At 39.6% G+C, this 20,092-nt stretch overlaps 1 protein-coding gene across 4 annotated transcripts in view; it reads left to right on the top strand.

The window, feature by feature from the left end:
- The window catches only part of atf7a (activating transcription factor 7a), a 56,244-nt gene extending 37,684 nt beyond the window's left edge, over window positions 1-18,560 (top strand). Inside the window, exons 3-12 of one of the 4 annotated variants that reach the window (XM_061903487.1) lie at window positions 1,239-1,335; window positions 1,447-1,559; window positions 9,327-9,485; window positions 9,552-9,700; window positions 10,073-10,166; window positions 10,245-10,364; window positions 10,873-11,022; window positions 11,190-11,378; window positions 11,848-11,953; window positions 16,538-18,560. In XM_061903487.1, the coding sequence (XP_061759471.1) occupies window positions 1,239-1,335; window positions 1,447-1,559; window positions 9,327-9,485; window positions 9,552-9,700; window positions 10,073-10,166; window positions 10,245-10,364; window positions 10,873-11,022; window positions 11,190-11,378; window positions 11,848-11,953; window positions 16,538-16,770 (1,410 nt within the window). In that variant the 3' untranslated portion in view covers window positions 16,771-18,560. Of the gene's footprint in view, window positions 1-1,238; window positions 1,336-1,446; window positions 1,560-9,326; window positions 9,492-9,551; window positions 9,701-10,072; window positions 10,167-10,244; window positions 10,365-10,872; window positions 11,023-11,189; window positions 11,379-11,847; window positions 11,954-16,534 lie in introns of all 4 variants that reach the window. The other 3 variants (XM_061903486.1, XM_061903485.1, XM_061903488.1) reach the window with 3 other exon arrangements.
- The last annotated feature ends 1,532 nt before the right edge of the window (window positions 18,561-20,092 follow it).

Genomic DNA, 20,092 nt, shown 5'->3' with positions numbered 1-20,092 from the left:
GCCCTGGATTATGTTTTCGTCCAGGATGCCTCTGTACATTGCTGCATTTGCCTTTAACTCTATCTTGACTAGTCTCCCGGTTCCTGCATATGAAAAACATCCCCACAGCATGATGCTGCCACCACCGTACTTCACTGTAGGGATGGTATCGGCCTGGTGATGAGCGGTGCCTTGTCTCCTCCGATCATGGCACCTGGCTTTCCCACCAAATAGTTCAATGACATAATTTTATATTACGTTATTGCTTTTTTGTCTTGTCATACCAGAGAATTTTGTTTCTCATGGTCAGAGAGTCACAGAAGGAATGACTTCAATCGAACCACTCTACCATACAGGCATGACTGGTGGATTGCTGCAGAAATGGTTGTCCTCCTGTAAGGTTGTCTTTTCTCCACAGAAAAATGTTGTAGCTCTAACAGAGTGACCATCAGGTTTTTGGTCACCTCCCTGACTATAACTCTTGTCCCCCCATTGCTCAGTTTAGATGGCCGGCCAGCTCTAGTAAAAGTCCCGGTGGTCCCAAACATCTTCCATTTACAAATGATGGAGGCCACTGCTCATTGATACCCTCAAGGCAACAATGATTTTTGCCTCAATCTTTTCTTGGAGGTTTGTAGACAGTTCCTTTGACTTCATTCTTGGTTTGTGCTCTGACATGCACTGTCAGGTTTGGGACCTTACAAGTGTGTGCCTTTCCAAATCATTACCAAAAAAAACTGAATTTACCCCAGGTGGACTCCAATTAAGCTGTTGAAACATCTCAAGGATGTTTAGTGTAAACAGGATGTCCCTGAGCTCACTTTTCGGCTTCATGGCAAAGGCTGTAATTACTTATGTACGAGTGATTTCTTAGTTGTTTTATTGTTAATACATTTGCAAAAAAATTCTAAAGAAAAGTTTTTCACATTGTCATTATGTGGCATTGTGTGTCGAATGTTAGAGACAAAAATGTCCATTTTGGAATAAGGCTGTGACATAACAAAATTTGGAAAAAGTGAATACTTTTCGGATGCACTGCACATGACTTTATGATGATGGAGCCATTTACAACACAAGGACGTTAACCTCACTGACACAGTTCACCACATAATGATTGATGCGTTGTAGGGGGCATGCTGTAGGCATCACCAAGCAATTCTTTGATGAGTGCAATGTGATAACTGCTTGTAGCGCTACTGTAGCCCTAAGCAATGTTCATTTAATCTACTTATCTTTTTTTTTTCTTTGTCTTGTTCCAGAGGTTTACCAATGAGGACCACTTGGCTGTACACAAACACAAGCATGAGATGACACTAAAGTTTGGACCACCTAGGACTGACTCTGTCATTATTGCAGGTATAAAAGACTATGAAAGGCTGATATCCACCTTAAGAGTAAAATTAAAGTATGTGAATTTCTTTTGGAGATTAAGAAATACTTTATTTGGTGTCCATTCCATCTTTCCAGACCAGACACCTACTCCCACCCGCTTTCTAAAAAACTGCGAAGAGGTCGGTATATTCAATGAGCTGGCTAACTCCTTTAATCAAGACGACGATGAGAAGCGAGCAAAGAACTCTGTAAGATTGTAGCTGTTTTTTATGATTTTTGTTTGCATGTCATTCAATTCTACTGTATAGAACTGAAGGGAATGATCTGTGGAGTTTCTCTTCAAACATAAAGGGCTTGATTTTCCAAATAAGAAGTGCTAAATAGCATGTGCAATCCGTAATATTGCGCAAACTATTAGTGGCCGTGTTCCGTGTGACCTACTAAGACTGCATGTACAATTGATAATACGTGCTAAGGTGATCCTGACTCCATCTATTTAAATAATTACTGCACACGCATTGCATCATATGGTACAACCTGTGGTGTTATATGTTGTTGTGGAAAATCCAGCACACAAGTATAATTTGTACCACCTTTTTTAGGCATTATAGAATCGCGATCCAAAAAACATAACCTTTGATGATGAAGGTTTTCTGGAATGTTGCAGCATCACCAGCATTCAGGAATTTTTTTCGTAGGGATATACCATAAGAGATTATTTATATGTACTTGGGCTGCACATTTAATCGAAATCAAATCGACGTCAAGTTTTTTTAATTAGTGTGATGAATAACCGCAAGAGGCTGAGGTATTTTTTTTCCTGTCGTCACAGGCATTTGAGTGACGGCCATATTCGCTATACAGAATTGTTGAGCCTTTTGTTTTTTCGTGTCTCGCTTAAAACATAAAAAGAAAGAGGTCCTATTTTGTGCATCAGTCTTAGCACCTGAGCATGTTTATTTAATAGTGGAATTAACTAAACAGAGTGACCCCTCTTTTCAGTCAGTAACAATCTTTGTCTCGGCGGAGACAAAAGCTGGGTTTTGCCGCCAATACACTCACCAAGGTTTCCGCAAGGCATAAAAAAGCATTAAAAGTCCTTAAATGGATTTTAAAAAAATGGTATTAAAAAGCATTAAATGCAATGTCCAGAGGCATAAAAAAAATGTGATATAATCGTAGTACTTGGCCAATATCGATCAAAAAATTAATGAAAATTAACTTACTAACGTTGCGGTCATCGATAAATTGCTACATCTGTCTGTGTGTTTCTTTGCTTTGGCTCTGGCTTTAAAACTGGATACAAAATGAGGCGAAAAAAACGTTGCCTCCATAATGGACACTTAGCCTGTTTCATACACTACTCATGTATTTCAGTGTTCTCCATTTTAACACACTTGGCTAGCATTAGCAACACTCATGACGTAGGCACCTCACGTGCAATAGACAACCAAGGCAATCGTAGCAACAGACCTCAACTCTTATTTTCTGACATTCCCACAGTAAACTAATGATAGTTCCTTCAGCTGCCTGACACATTCTACATAACTTGCTATCTACTGTAACCATTTTAAACAAATGTTGGGTGTAAAATACAATTAAATCAAATTGATTCAGTTTAATTTATAATGCATCTAAGGCATTTTTCCAAATATCATTCCATGACATGTACTTTTCTAAATTGTTTAAATCAATCATCCATTTCCAAACATACACATTCCTAGTATGATGTTCATTTATTATTCCATAAAGCCTTAATTATTTTTTTTATTGTACCCTGATTTAAAAACGTATTCTCCAGTTTGTGGCCATTATATGGCTTATTTTCAGAGGATATGCATTTTTACTGTGTTTTAAAGAGATACAATTTAAAAAATATATATTTTGGGTATATTATATTGATCAACTTATGGGAAGTATAATTCACTAGATAACAGTTAAACTATTCAACATTATTATTGTCAAATGCTTACAATTGTGTGTTTACAGACAATTTTAAGCTTTTGACTATATTTAATAACCATTTTTAAAGTGCCATAGAAAATGGAATTAAAAAGCATTAAGTTATCTGTAGAAACCCTTTACAGTACAGAGAGCCTTGCAACCCGCTCTTGGAAGTGCGTAAAGTAACACAAATTGGGAGGAAAAAATTATGATTACTCTTTAAATCAGATGGGCGACATAAGCCCATCTCCACAGATGCCATCCATCCATCCATCCATCATCTTCCGCTTATCCGAGGTCGGGTCGCGGGGGCAGCAGCCTAAGCAGGGAAGCCCAGACTTCCCTATCTCCAGCCACTTCGTCTAGCTCTTCCCGGGGGATCCCGAGGCGTTCCCAGGCCAGCCGGGAGACATAGTCTTCCCAACGTGTCCTGGGTCTTCCCCGTGGCTTCCTACCAGCTGGACGTGCCCTAAACACATCCCTAGGGAGGCGTTCGGGTGGCATCCTGACCAGATGCCCGAACCACTTCATCTGGCTCCTCTCGATGTGGAGGAGCAGCGGCTTTACGTTGAGCTCCTCCCGGATGGCAGAGCTTCTCACCCTATCTCTAAGGGAGAGACCCACCACCCGGCGGAGGAAACTGCCATCGTGATCACATCATAGCAATAACAAAAAGACACTGCTCAAACTGGTAAAAATGTATACCAGTCCATTTTATTTTTGGTTATCCATTTAGGTTAACAAAGTTATTTACCTTCCAACTACAGTACAATGGTGACAAATTCTACAGTAAAAACAAGTGTATATCCTTTAAATGGTAATAATTATTATTATTATACATTATGATTACATTACATTAGGCTTCACGGTGGCAGAGGGGTTAGTGCGTCTGCCTCACAATACAAAGGTCCTGAGTAGTCCTGGGTTCAATCCTGGGCTCGGGATCTTTCTGTGTGGAGTTTGCATGTTCTCCCCGTGACTGCGTGGGTTCCCTCTGGGTACTTCGGCTTCCTCCCACTTCCAAAGACATGCACCTGGGGATAGGTTGATTGGCAATACTACAACTGGCCCTAGTGTGTGAATGTGAGTGTGAATGTTGTCTGTCTATCTGTGTTGGCCCTGCAATGAGGTGACGACTTGTCCAGGGTGTACTCCGCCTTCCGCCCGATTGTAGCTGAGATAGGCACCAGCGCCCCCCGCAACCTGAAAGGGAAGAAGCAGCAGAAAATGGATGGATGGATGGATGGATGGATGGATACATTACATTATGAACACTGTATTGTTTTTTTGTCAAAGATATTTTCAGTGAAAGCGCTTGATGTAGACAAAAGTTCTGACTCTGTCTGCTTACAGCCAAATATTTTTGAAAATAAATGATTGCATTTTATGTTGATTGACATACCCCGCCTTCCGCCCAAATGCAGCTGAGACCCCCCACGACCCCGAAAAGGACAAGCGGTAGAAAATGGATGGATGGATGGATGGATGGATGTTGATTGACAGTCTAAAAGTAACTTTCACTCTGTATTTTTGCAGTTATATGCATTTTTATGTATAAAAAATTTAAAAATCGGAAATCGAAACGTAATCACAATTTTGGAGAAAAAAAATCGCAATCACGTTTTTTTTTTCCAATCATGCGACCCTAATATCTACTATGAAAAAAATCAAAGGCCAAAAATACAGCAGACACCAAGACCAATGTAATGGAAAATTAATATCAGTGGTTTTCAAATGGGGGTACGCATACCCCTGGAGGCTTGTGAAGGTATGCCAATGGGTACGTGAGATTTTTTTTTAATATTCTAAAAATAGCAACATTTCAAAAATCCTTTAAAAATATATTTATTGAATAATGCTTCAATAAAATCTGAATGGAAGTTCATAAACTGCGAAAAGAAATGCAACAATGCAATATTCAGTGTTGACAGCTAGATTTTTTGTGGACATGTTCCATAAAAAGTGATGTTAAAGATTTTGTTTTTTGTGAAGAAATGTTTAGAATTAAGTTCATGAATCCAGATGGATCTCTGTTACAATCCCCAAAGAGGGCACGTTAAGTTGATGATTACTTCTATTTGTAGAAATCTTTATAATTGAATCACTTTTTTATTTTTCAACAAGTTTTTAGTTATTTTTATATCTTTTTTTCAGAAAAGTTCAAGAAAGACCAATATAAATGAGCAATATTTTGCACTGTTATACAATTTAATAAATCAGAAACTGATGACATAGTGCTGTATTTCACTTATTTATCTCTTTTTTTCAACCAAAAATGCTTTCTGATTAGGGGGTACTTGAATTAAAAAAATGTTCACGGGGTGTACATCATTGAAAAAAGTTTGAGAACCACTGCCTTACATCATCCAGCAGCTATCAAATGATAGATTGCAATCTATCTACAGGTAATATAGTTTTTCTGACTGTCTGAATATGTTGACACGCACATTGACAGAGGATTCTCTGTCCATCCATCATGGCAGTGATCGCCTCCTCACACTGACCGCAGCTCAGCCTTTTGTGCGTAACTGCGCTCGTTTGTATGTTCATTACAAACGTGCTAAACTTAGACGCAAAACAGCGGTCACAAAACACTTTTAGCATTAATGAATTACATTACACCCCAAAATTGAATAGGCGGTAGAAAATGGATGGAATTACATTACAGCTGCTAAATGATTATATTTTTAATTTTTATCTCCTCTGAGTATCATGGGCGTTCGGATAATCAGCACATATTCTGTATTAGGGCTGGGTGATTTGTTTAATTTGTAAGATATATCGATATATTTTTAAACAAGATATGAATTAAAGTATCATAACATTGATATAATTTATTTCACGTTAAAATTACCAAACGCCGCTTATTTGTTGTGTTCCTTGTTCTCTCCCGTTCCCGCCATGGGCTACTAAACCCCTCCCCTTCCTTTTTCCTTTACTATGATGAGTCACGACTGGTTAGGGACAGGCCAATCAGAGGAAAGATAGAGCGGGTCATCGAACCAGGAAGGGAAATGTATTTCTGAATGTGAGTTTGATACATTTTGTATTTGCTCAACTATGTTATTTATTTTACGTAGAAATAATATTTTTCTATTTTATTTAAGTTATGTAATTCTGTTCTACTTCTGTTGTCCTCATTTTCTGTATACACCCTGTGTCTTCACTAAACCTCTAATATAAGCAGCTTAAGTGAATTCAAACACATTTCATGGGACGGCGTGGCACAGTGGGCGAGTGGCCGTGCGCAACCCGCGGGTCCCTGGTTCAATCCTCACCTAGTACCAACCTTGTCACGTTGTGTCCTGAGCAAGACACTTCACCTTTGCTCCTGATTAGTGCTGGTTAGCGCCTTGCATGGCAGCTCCCTCCATCAGTGTGTGAATGTGTGTGTGAATAGGTCAATCTGGAAGTCGTGTCAAAGCGCTTTGAGTACCTTGAAAGTAGAAAAGCACTATACAAGTACAACCCATTTATCTATTTTATCTTGCTTGAAGAAACAACTTGTCATTCACCACAAAATGTGTGAATAACTGAGTAAAACTCTTCACTTCATTTCTATAGCTTAAGAAAAGGAAACAAATTTGCGTTTTGAAGGCATTTTTATTCATCCCAATGACTCGGTTTCTTTCTTTTCCTTCTCCAGTGAAAAATTTAAGAAAATGTACAATACAAAAATATGAAAAATAACATAACCCAGTCAACTAAGTAACACATGTAGGGCAGTATGCAAGTGCACAGCCTTTGCAGATATATTTCTTACACCTGCAGCACACAGTATGTGTTTTACAGTCCTTCTTTTGAGGGCCGAACTGACATCTATTTCTCTTCCTTGCCCTATCTGGGGAAGTGGCTGTGGTAGCTGGATCTTCAGGTTGTTCAGGAGCTCCTGCACTTTGTGAATAGCTTTCACAACTGCTGCTGAGCCTTCTGTGCGGGGGGCATGCTTCCCTTCTATCAATGAGTGTAATTACAAGTGCCTTTCCCAGTTGCTCCTGGAAAACCCTCCTCTTGTTCTGCTTACGAGACATCCAGGTCCGGTTGATCCCTCTCCAAATCCCAAAGCATTGTAGGAGGAAACATCAATGATGTTGTGGAAGATGACCAGGGGCCAGCGGGCAGTCATCCTTCTCTAGCTGTATGCTCCAATCACCTTATCCAGGTTTTCCTCTTCAGGAGATGCTTTCCGAGTTTATAAGATGTGAAGAAATTGTCACATGTCAGATTGTGACCCCTCAGTCCCTCTGTCACATCAAGCACAACTCGCATCCCCTGGTTCTTCTCTGGGCATCCACTGGTCAGCTTCCCGGTATAGACTTGCATTTTCCAAGCATAGCTTGGCTGCAAGTTTGTCTGTCACACGTCTTTCTGGTCTTGACTCACGGTCATCAAATCATAGCAGTCTTGTGTAGGTGTGAAAGAGTTTGAGTGGCATTGTGGCTCTGAAAATTGGCCTTCCACTCGCTGCATCCTATAGACTAGCTGCAGCCTCACCTCGGGACCTGTATACACCGGCTAAGATTATCAGCTCTAAGTAGGCCTGCAGGTCAGTCTCATCCTTTTTTTTCTAGCTGTCTCCATATTTGTGAAAACCCTCCGGATTTGTCATCTCCAGGATTTTTTTCTCTATTGCTGGGGTGATAAACAGGTAGAATGTAAAGACAATGTCATGGGCATGAGCAACAGGACATTTTTTTTTTGCCATTTTTTGAAAGGCAAGTCTCTTTCAGCTTCAGGGTTTTCTTCTTCTTCTGAAGATGATTCATCATGCTCTGGGTTGTATTCCTCCCCATCTTGTTCTGATACATCCTCCACTTCCTCTTCTGAATCAGAGTTGTCTTGCTGGACATTATAAAAAATCAGCTCTAGAGCCTCTTCAGCAGTATAACGCACACTCATGGCTTCAGCAAAGACAGAATTCGGGGCCCTGTCATCTGCCGAACCTTTTTAATCTCTGGAAATCCACACAGAAAAAGAGCTCTGCTACTGATTGAATAAAACAACTAAAACATTGTAACATTATGTGGTGTGTAAATAACTCTGTGACCTTGATTTCAACAGTTTTTTGCCTCACGGGTCATTTTGACCCGAAAACCACCTTTGTACATTTGTTTTGTACAGCTTACATGGAAATGTGAATAAAAGCAACATTTCACTTTTTCTACTGTTGGTGCCAATCTAGGAAATGTCATAAAATTTCAAGTTCGAAAAATATAGTTTACGGATTTTTGGTGGTTTTTAACACAGTGGCGTGTCATTTTGACCTGAGGAAAACAGAAGGGTTTGAAACAGTTTCATTTCTGATCCGTTAATACCCATCTTGACCAGCTGAGTTACTAAAAGTGTCACTGACTGTACAGTTGTCATTCACTTCAATTTCACTGAATATCGCTCCAAAATTAATATCTTTATATGTGTACTGTCACCCAAAAATATATCGAGATATATATCGAATATGTAGTTTAAGTAAAAATATATCGACATTTAATTTCTCGTCTATATCGCCCAGCCCTATTCTGTGTATACACAGATTGCGCTACCTACTTTGCTCATTTAAGTGTTGCAATCCTCAATTAACAAGCTTAGTTGAGAAGCCTAAATCAATCAGTGTTTTAGTACACACATGCTCTTAGTAGATCAGGCCCAAAATGTGTCTATCCACTTTACTGCTTGAAGAAATGTAGTATTTGTTGGATCCACTATGGATTGAACTTTAACAGTATCATGTCAGACCCGCTCGACATCCATTGCTTTCGGTCCCCTAGAGGGGGGGTGGAGGGGGGTCGGGGGGTGCCCACACATGCGGTCCTCTCCAAGGTTTCTCATAGTCATCATTGTCACCGACGTTTTCTTTGCCCTTATGTAATCCACTACCGAGAATGACGTAGTGGTTTGTGCAACCCTTTGAGACACTAGTGATTTAGGGCTATATAAATAATCATTGATTGATAGTATTTGTGTGTCCTTGTATTAATTTTAGGGGTGCATAAGTTAAAAACACACTTCATACCTTAGTACAAGCAAATGCATACAGTATATTTACCGGTATATCTATTTGGTGTTGTGCTTAGCACCCTGCTCCCACATCAGCGGCTTTGGACATGAGCTTACAGACGCCATCAGATGTGAAGGTGAAAGAAGAGGAGGCTGTGGAAGTTGACTCGTCACCACCAGGCAGCCCAGACTCCATCTCTACAACACCTGAGAGCAAAAACGAGCCTTTGATCAAGGTTAAGGTAGGAACACACAGTATTTTGTGTTTCCTGCTAAATACCACTACACTGCTATTGTCATAGGACACGCCTCCTAGGAGCTCGGCACCAACACCAACAATAGTGCGTCCTGGTTCTCTTCCACTGCACTTGGGCTTTGACGCCGTTCAGCCGACCATGCCATCGCCCACCTCCGTTATTACACAGGCACCACCTTCTAATCGTACTTTAGGGTGAGTTATTTATTCTATTTCCCTGTGCACCTCTTTCACCTTGCTGGCTTCCCTTGTTGCCCTTACAGAAGCATTAAAAACCTCATACATATTATTCGGAAACACTATCATTTTATTCAAGCATTCCTTGAAATTCAGTGTCGTCCATTTTCTACCGCTTATCCTGTTCAGGGTCACGAGTTAGCTGGAGCCTATCGCAGCCAGCTTGGGTCAAGAAGTGGGGTATACCCTGGACTGCTACACATAGGGCACATATAGACAAACACAAATTACTTTGATGTCAGGGTTCACGTGGTAAAATAGTATATGTGGTTTATAAGGGAAGCTTTGCTATTTGTCAGCAAGACTGAATGTTTCATTTCTACACTGTAGTTCACCAACAAGCCACTACCCCATGATGATGCTCCACTCAGGCCAGGCAATGACTGTCCTACCTGGGCCTGTTCAGATACCTTCTGTCATCAATGTAAGCCCGGAGAAAACATTAAAAATCATATTCTAGTGGATAATAATTAAATTTACAATATGTGGTTCTGTTCTCCAGCTGGCCCGACCCATGTGCATGGTACCAAACATTCCTGGGATCCCCGGTCCTCCACTGGGAAGCAGCAGCAGCGGTTCGAACTCCCCTTCTGGCTACAGCATCCACTCTGAGGCAAAGATGGTTAGTGCTAGATTAGCACGCTGTTTCTAATTCTATCAATGTTGCCTTTTTGTCTCCATCTTAACCCGCAGCCATCTTATGACTTGTTGTTATTCAACTGACTGAGGTTTACTATTATTGGGTTCTGAGAATGCAGATTACAAACTAGAATTGTGTAATTCTAACAAGCCTGATGAATGCCTTAATCTTTACAAAAATAAAGTTTGGTATTAAATAATCACTGGAGTCTTTCATAACACATAACATGTTTGGTGCGGGCCTTTTTGAAACTCCAGTAACCGATTATTAACTGAATATTTTTAATACCTCCTGAATCATTAGGTATTAATGTGAAAGAAACTGATTTGACCAGCTTGTTAGTGCAGGTTTGGTTTAAAAAAAAACCAAAAAACGAATTCCTTTTTCTCCACACTGATTTATTCACTTGATTCACTGTTAATGCTGCTCTGTTTGAACTCTGTATTAATTTTGCTCACTCAGTTGTCGTCTTTGATTTATTTTTATTTAGCGACTGAAGGCTGCGCTGTCCCAGCAGAGCCCTTCAGGACATAGCTTGGGTATGATGTCCATGGGAGGCAGTCCGATGGTTCCACAGAGGGCAGAACAGAGCCAACTGCTTGTCCAGCAACCAGACGCTCCATCTCCTGCGCAGCCTCAGGTGCGTTGTGCTGTCTGTTCGTCAGCCACCCAGAGGACTTTTAATGCAAAACATAGACCAACTGAAATGACTATGATCCATTCAAAACCCCAAACTATGACTCAAGCTTCCCTTTTCTGTCGCCGCCATCCCCTGTCTATTTCTCTCTCACCCCTGGTCCCCTCTAGGTATCTCCAGCACAACCCACAGGTGGGCGTCGGCGACGAACGACAGGCGATGACCCAGATGAACGAAGGCAGCGCTTCTTGGAGAGAAATCGGGCCGCGGCATCTCGTTGCAGACAGAAACGCAAACTGTGGGTCAACTCCTTAGAGAAGAAGGCAGAGGAGCTCAACTCTATGAACGTCTCGCTGTCGGTACGTAAGCGGTATTGGAGTGGGCGGACTGGTTGAAAACTCACTCAGAGGGGTGGCGCTGTCTACATCATCATTATACTTATCAGCTGACAAGACCCCTGTCAAGTTAGAGAAGTTTGAGAATTATCTTTCAAACAGTACTCCCCAGTGAATTAGTTACAATTAATTTATAAATCAGGGGAAGTTATAAAACAATCTATATGACAAGATTGGTCTCCAAATTTTTTGTTGCGTTATAGTTGAGGAGTTAGTTTTTACACTTTATGCACGTTGTTTGAATTATGATGGCTAGATAGATAATACTTTATTGATTCCTTCCGGTGAGTTCCCTCAGGAACTGTAAAACCAGACTGTAAACCATTGTAGACAATTATTTTAATTGAATAAGCCATAGATAATGTTGGTCTTTTTTACCTTTGAGGAGCAGACTGGTTTTCTAACGCTTTCCTGATATGTTGTGATTGTTCAGAATGAGGTATCACTGTTGAGGAACGAGGTGGCTCATTTGAAGCAGTTGCTGCTGGCTCACAAGGACTGTCCTGTCACCACCCTACAGAAGAAGACGGCCTACTTAGGTGAGACTTCTTTACTGCGTCTTCATCTGTAGTATTTATTTCTTAAGTATAACTGAAATTACGTTATCCACAACGTTGAAGAATGCAGAGGAGGAATTAAGTTTATTATGATCCAAAGACTTCAGTTTACTGAGTACTCTTGTAATGATCATCTTTTTCTCCACTCAATTATTCAGTCCCCTCCAAGATATCACAGGCTTTTTTAGTGATTGGTGCTGCCTACAATGCCTGAAAGTTGAGGCAAAAGTTGCAATTTATTTTTTTCCAATAACATTGAATCAACTTGGGATTCTATTAAGGTTTTATCAATGTTCTAAGTGTTCCTTGTAACTTAAAAAAACACCAGGATTTTAACAAACATTTGAAAACCAATACTGTATTGTTGTTTTACTCGTCTTATACCACACAGACTTAAAAGTAGACCCTACATTGCAGTAAATGCACATACCTCGGTCTCATTGTCACATTACTGTATTGTTTAATTTTTTATAATTAATTATCGTAATAATTATAAATATAGAAACACCACAGATGGTTTCTTTATTGTCTGCTGTCTGCTCTGTTGTCCACAAGTTGCAGACATTTTCCATGTTTATTTTAAACTGTGAAATGGTTGTCCATTTTAAACATTAATTTATGTTCCAACTCATTTACCCTCGTACGTCAAGAACTCTTTAGAGCAGGAGTCTTCAACATTTTAACACAAAGTACCCCCAAATTTATGGAGAAATAAAACTGGGACCCTCTATTTGTATCTTGTATAAAATTGTGTGTAAAGTGCACGGTTTACGCGGGTCATTAAAAAGCATTAAGAGTCATTAAATGGATTTTGCAAAGAGTAAGGCCCTAAATGGCACTAAAAAGCTTTGAATACATTGCCATCAAGCAAGAAAAAAAAATTCCAATTGTTGGTAGTTGAGAAGTCAATTAAGTGAACGATAAATGAAAATGACCATTATACCTAGGCCATCATCGATAAATTGCTACATGTGTTTATAATTTCTTTGTTTCGTGCTTTCAAACTGAATACAAGAGTACTCACTATGTGCAACGCTCTAAGCACAGTGGAATTACAAGAACAGAGTGAGCCTCTTCTCAGTCACCTACTATCTTTGTTTTGGTAGGCGCAGGTGGGGCCTACTTGCAATTCTCTTCCACATGTTTTCGTGTGTAGTAGTGGTTGTAGTAAACCAGGGGTGCCCACATTTTTTTTAGCAGGCGAGCTACTTATCAAATGACCAAGTCGAGGCGATCTACTTCATCTGCAAAAGAGATCTACAAACTTGTTGAAATGCATAAAGATTCCCTTCTTTCTCAAAGACAAGAATATGAGTTGGTGTACTACCTTATTGGGATAACTTGCATTGATTGGAATCAGACAGGATTCACAGTATTGCTGATGAGTTTCAAAACTTTGAACTTACATTGTGGAGGGAAAAAGAGTCCTCTCTTTCCAGTTCGTCCAGCTTCCATAGTTGTTTTTATACCTTTTACAAGAACTACATTGGATGTTAACGCCTTAGCTTGCTAGCTTATGTGTGCCAGTTTCCACAGTCCTTATTTTGTTAATGCAGGCAGGATGGAGCAGCACTTTTATTGTGAAGACAGGAACGATGCGGTTGATCTTAACACTTTGACGATAGATGTTTGGAGGGAGAGTCTGTGTTGACATAAGAACTGTTTCGTGCGTTCTTGCCAGCGTTATCTCACTAGACCTTCGCTTGCCATGTTTGTCAATCAAGTGATGAATTTTACGTCGTATTGAATATTGATGATAGGTAATTGATGTTAGGTCTATTTTTGAATGCCTAGTAATACACCGACTTCCCCTCCACGATGGAATGGTAGCTCGCAATCCACCTAATGAGCATCCAATGGCATCTGAAGCAACACTCCCTTTAATGTTGGAGCTGGAACTAATCATTTTGAATGGTCGCTTTTAGAGGTTTGTAGATTTGATAAAAAAAATAAATAAATAAAAATCGATTTAAAAAAAAATTGAGAATCGATTCTGAATCGCACAACGTATTCGATTCGATTTGTATTCGAATCGATTTTTTCCCACACCCGTAGTGCTCATGCTATGGCGACAGCGCAAAAAGGAATACATGTCTGGGAAATGCCAAAGTGGCTGGCTAAGTTTTCCAAACCTGATTAAAACCTGTCGATTGTAAACCCAGAGAGGCCTTCTGTGCAGCGTGGACAAAATAACTAATCACAAGTTGGCAATTAAAGGCAGCAGTTAACACATTTCTTTGACATGACCAACAAAGCAACTTCTGCTGTCGCCACCAAATCTGGCAACTGCTGCTACCACTACAGAAAAATTAATAAGTTCCGATACATTCTCAGATTAAACAGTCTCGTGAGCGAATTCAAATAGTAAGCAGTAACAGCTAATGTAAACTTATCAACCACTCAAGATTGTCATTGTCAAATTCTCACAATTTTGTCTATACAGACAGTTGGAAGGCCATTAGCATTAAATTAGTTTTAAGTGGTATTAAAAAAAGGAATACAAATCACTAAATTATATTTGCTGATACCTGAAGAAACCCTGAAATTAAACTGGTCCTAAAGGTAACTTGTTATTGTGTAATACTAAAATATGGTTTAGCACCGCCAATAGCTAGTTAGCTACTAGCATGCTAATTGCTTGTTGACTTAGCATGCTAATCGCTGGCTGACAACTGCTAACAATTAGCATGCTAGCAACTGACACGTTAATTGCTAGCTGACAACTGACACGCTAATGGCTAATTAGCATTTAGCGTGCTAGTTGAAAGCTGTCTTACATGCTAACATAAATACTATACAAATAATATAAATATTAATGTTTTTATTACAGAAAGTGCAAGGTGTAGTGAGTAGGGTGTCCATGCCACTGCAATTTATTTCATAGCTACACTGTTGAATAAGTGTTAATGTATATTTAAAAACATTGTAATACGTGGAAAAATTGCGAATGCAATACGAACAACTATTTAAAATAAGTGTATACTACGTTACCCAGAAAGCTTAGCGCTAGGGGTGGGCAAATTAGTGCGTTAATTATGAGTTAACTCATCAATCTATTAACGCCGACAATTATTTTATCGCACATTTGCGTATGTTGTTTACATGCTTTTATTTTGTTAACGCCTTTTCTTAACAAGATGGCGTCGCCCGGCGTCGAGGGGCTCTTGGTAAAGATGGAACATTTGGCAAAAATACCGGACCATTCTGCAAATTTCATGGCTGGCTTACAGCGTGGTCACTCCGGGATCACTTACGACCGCCAGACAATTCTGAATGTGGATAGATCGGGCCGTTTTGGACTGAATGACGCGTGCTTGCTAGATCGGCTAGCTAGCATGGGAATACTTTGCCGGCTACATCCAGCGGCCTGTGAAGCAGCGGAGTAAATGTGTTGTCTGTCTATTTATCAATAATGCAGACGAGGAGTGTTGGCTGAGTTCTTAACGTTTGCTTTCAGAGCGTGCATATCACAACATACAAGATGCCGTCATGGCGACACAACCTATACCGGGCTACCGCGCATGCTCCTCACTCCTGTTGCACGCTGGGTAGGGTAGTTCTTTTATTCCCTGGCTCATAACGTCACAATATAGTACCATGTATATGATGCGTTCAGTTTATCAAAGCACCACGCAAACAATCGGAAAATTCCCATCATATCAATTCCTAGAAATGGTCATAATTATCTTAAGTGCACTACGCATAATAAACACAACATTATTAATATTGCTACTACAGATAATTTGATCAAAAATTCCCTAAAACAGCCCACTACCTATTATATAGGTTTTTTAAACGTAAAAAAAATGTTTCTGCTGTTACCTCAGAAATTGCCTGTTCAGATGTTATGATTGTGGCTCAGAGATTTGTATGTAGATTATATTTATTTTCCATAACAAACAGGATAACTTAAATACCCTGGCAGTGGTAGTAATAAGCTTAAATGTTTGTATTTACATTTTTTGAGTTGATTTTCATAAAATATGCTATTTAACGGCTACTGTTTAACAAGGACTGATTTAAATTGTGTTTGCACAACAAATGTTTTGGCGCTTTTGTTCATGTGGGGGAATATTCCAATAAAGGTGCACTACACACTACTTTTGAATTCATTATTGGGCTTTGCGTATACAATGCATTTTATCGCGATTAATCAGTGTAATAGTGCGATTAACTTCGATTAAACTTTTTAATCGTTGCCCAGCCCTACTTAGCGCTTTTGACAAGGAACTAGAAGTAGGTCTGAGATACACATGAGGATGACAACTGTGCTGTTTGAGGAGTTGTTATATTACACCTTGGTGTCCCTGCTTCGCCTACATAAGAAACACAACTTCTGATAGGAAAATGTATTTACAGGTTTGAGTACCGCTCAAAGACAACATTGATTGGCATAAATGTGTGGGGAAGTTGCGTGCATTGTACAAAATTGCGAGGCTGTGCATAATTTGCGGGAATTGGTAGAATTTGTGCGATCGAATTCCTAGAGGGACGTTTTTTTTTTTTTAGGGATGGTTTTATTGGTAGCCACTTTATGTACATTTGTGCATCTTTTCCTTTTAGTAGCTGTTGAAGAGAGCATGAAAGATACCTCAGAGACGACAGGATCCCCTGCGCCGGTGATCCAGCACAGCTCGTTGGCGCCCAGCCCCTCCGCGGGCTACAATGGCTTAAGCTCCAGAGCGGCGGCTGAAGCCATGGCCATGTCCGTGCTGGCCGGACTGGGTCAGCAGCAAAGGGTGGAGAGCGGAGCCTCCCACATCATCATGGCTGCACATTCGCACTCAGCTGCCAGATGATAGGCAATGCGAGCAAACGGACTTGCTGGACACGTCACCCAGGGGGTTAAAAAAGAAAAGAAAGCAGCGTCTTCCCATCCCTCCTTACCTATAGGAGCCATCACGTTTTGGCCTGGATCTCAGAGTAGCAGCCTTCTGGAAATGGACTGAGACTTTTGAGAGAGCTTCCTGTTCATGTTGCCATAGACTACAGGGGCTGGACTCCAACCCTTCCCTCTTTGTCTTGGTGGTTTTCCCCCATGTCCCTATCCTTACTTGTGTCTCCACACCCCCTGTCAATTAGACTGTATACCGGACTGCCGCACTTTCCTAACGATTGTTTTCTTCTACAAAATCTGATATCAAACACTTCTTCAAGCGTTGTCACCCAGAAATAGTGCCTCAACATGCACTCAATATTTTATAAGCATACTTGGCTCCAAATATGCAGTAATGCAGATTTAGAAAGTGCTGATCGCAACTTGCGCACTGATTGCCCAATTGATGTACTTCTGACTGTTAGCGTGTCATTTTTTTTTAATCTGGTAGATTTCATGTCCTCGTGCAGCTATGGTTTTCCTTCAAAATGGCAACACTTAATTAGTACAAAGAACCAAAATACCATCTTGAAAAAAGTTTTTCCTGACGGTTAAGGGCGTTTCTGACTTTACTATTGACATTACTCGTGCCTCTGTCTTCTCAGGACAGTCGCACATTTGCTGCTGCTTGGAAATATGATAAATGCTACATCTTTAACCAAACCAATACCAAGCCATATTGACAAGATGAATATGAAACCGCATCTTTCCAGATATACAAAGATTGCTCACTGTTTGTTGTGGGGAAGATAGTAAATGTTTTTGGTGAACAATCTACAACACTATCACTGCTTGAAATTGCACTTGTCAGCAGTTTCTTGCCTTAAAACCACATCAGTGCCTCCTATTTCCCCGCATAAACATCGATATCCGAAGAAAACAACATTGCATTGCTGAGACAATGAAGTAAAGACAAAAAATGAGGTTTATTGGAGAACATGTTAAAAAATAAAAAACGCTGGTCTTTCTGCTGGTTGAGAAACAGGGCGACAACATCTTAGAGGACTTTTTTCTACGATATAAATGTCTTGTGTATATTTTTTAATCTCTTTTGGCTGGTGTATTCAAAACAATATCTGTCCAGTAATTTAAAAGCATGTATTTATGCACTAAAACATTGCGAGAATTTGGTTGTGTTTGTTCACTGTTATGCCTTTCATTTTGTTCTGAAAGTCTGTTTCAATTTCCTTTTGTCTACTGTAAACAAGGGAATACGTTCAACTCTTTTTCACCTTTGACTGAACCGCTTCGCCTATAGTCCCTTTCACGGACCTGCTTTTAGCCTTTACTCTTTCGCTGATACCAAATGAGCTTGTATTAATGTTCTCATCTTCATTACCTTTTTGTCTTGACAACTTGCTACACAACACTTGATCAATTTCTTAGTGTTGTTCCAAATGATCGATATTAATTTGGTCTTTTGGTCCAACTTATTACCAATAACCTTTATCTTTACAGTCTCCAGCATACTAATTTGACCTGTCGTTGTAGTGAAAGGAGCAATTTGTTTGAAGACTGCAACAATGTTACGGTTGCGCATGTTCTTTTTTTACACTCCCATTGTGGACTGATGATCTTAGAAAATGTATTTGTACTGTAAATATCTGTATCATATGAATATATTTACTTTTTCATGCATGTGTAAGTGGAATAATATGAACACATACAAGTGCTGCAGTTTTAATAAAATGAACTGTCTGTATGCGCAATACACTTATTTTTTGTCATTGATCTTTAACATTGTCAACAAAGTTCTCAAATGCATATATTGTAGTAGAATTTGAATAAAGTAAGACAGATGTTTGTGAATTTTGAGGTACATAGATAACGGCAAAAAATGTTAACTATGTAAAACAGTTTGGAACTCTACAATATTTTCATTCCTTTTTTACACTTACATGAACACAAAGTAAACACCATTGGAAACTGCCAATTTCAACAATAATAAGCAACGTACACTATATTGCCAAAAGTATTTGGCCACCCATCCAAAAGATGAGAATCAGGTGTCCTAATCAGGTGTATAAAATCAAGCACTTAGACATGGAGACTGTTTCTACTAACATTTGTGAAAGAATGGTCTGCTATCAGTGATTTCCAGTGTGGAACTGTCATAGGATGCCACCTGTGCAACAAATCCAGTCGTGAAATGTCCTCGCTTCTAAATATGCCAAAGTCAACTGTCTGCTTTATTATAAGAAAATGGAAGAGTTTGGGAACAATAGCAACTCAGCCACGAAGTGGTAGGCTACGTAAACTGACAGAGGGGTCAGTGGATGCTGAAGCGCATAGTGCAAAGACATTCTGCACAGTCAGTTGCTACAGAGCTCCAAACTTCATGGGACCTTCCAATTAGCCCACGTACAGTACGCAGAGAGCTTCATGGAATGGGTTTCCATGGCTGACCAGCTGCATCTAAGCCATACATCAAGTCCAATGCAAAGCGTCAGATGCAGTGGTGTAAAACACGTCGCCACTGGCCTCTAGAGCAGTGGAGACGCCTTCTCTGGAGTGATGAATCACGCTTTATCATCTGGCAATCTGATGGACCAGTCTGGGTTTTGAGGTTGCCAGGAGAACGCTAAATTTTGGACTGCATTGTGCTGAGTGCGAAATTTGGTGGAGGAGGAATTATGGTTTGGGGTTGTTTAAAGGGTTGGGCTTGGCCCCTTAGTTCCAGTGAAATTAACTCTGAATGCTCCAGGATACCAAAACATTTTGGACAATTCCATTCTCCCAACCTTGTGGGAGCATTTTGGAGCGGGCCCCTTCCTCTTTTAACATGACTGGCCAAATACTTTTGGCAATATGATGTATTTTATTTATTGTTGAGTTCTGATTGGTTTCATACATTTAGCACTTATGAAATAAGTTTGTCAGATTTTTACTCCAGTATTTGCTTATCACTCATATCTCCCTATTTTAACCATTTTCATTTTTAAGTTATTTACACGTTTCCATCAACATTTTTTTTCATCTTTAATAAAATACATATATCCTTCTGTTGTTTTCCTTTATCAATGCAAGAGTATTTTCTACCTATTTGATAGCTTGTGTTACTTCTAACTTTAAACACTTTTTCTACTAATACTTTTTTTAAACTAATATTTCTGCTCAAGCCAGTCTTGTTTAAATTGCAGTTCAGGGGTCACTTGCACCCCTTGGTGATTTTATATATATATATATATATATATATATATATATATGTATATATATATATATATATATATATAATGTATATAATG

The sequence above is a fragment of the Nerophis ophidion genome, linkage group LG06 (genome assembly GCF_033978795.1).
Source record: "Nerophis ophidion isolate RoL-2023_Sa linkage group LG06, RoL_Noph_v1.0, whole genome shotgun sequence".
In the NCBI taxonomy this organism is placed as follows: Eukaryota; Metazoa; Chordata; class Actinopteri; order Syngnathiformes; family Syngnathidae; genus Nerophis; species Nerophis ophidion.
This window is presented reverse-complemented; position numbering and strand designations above follow the sequence as displayed.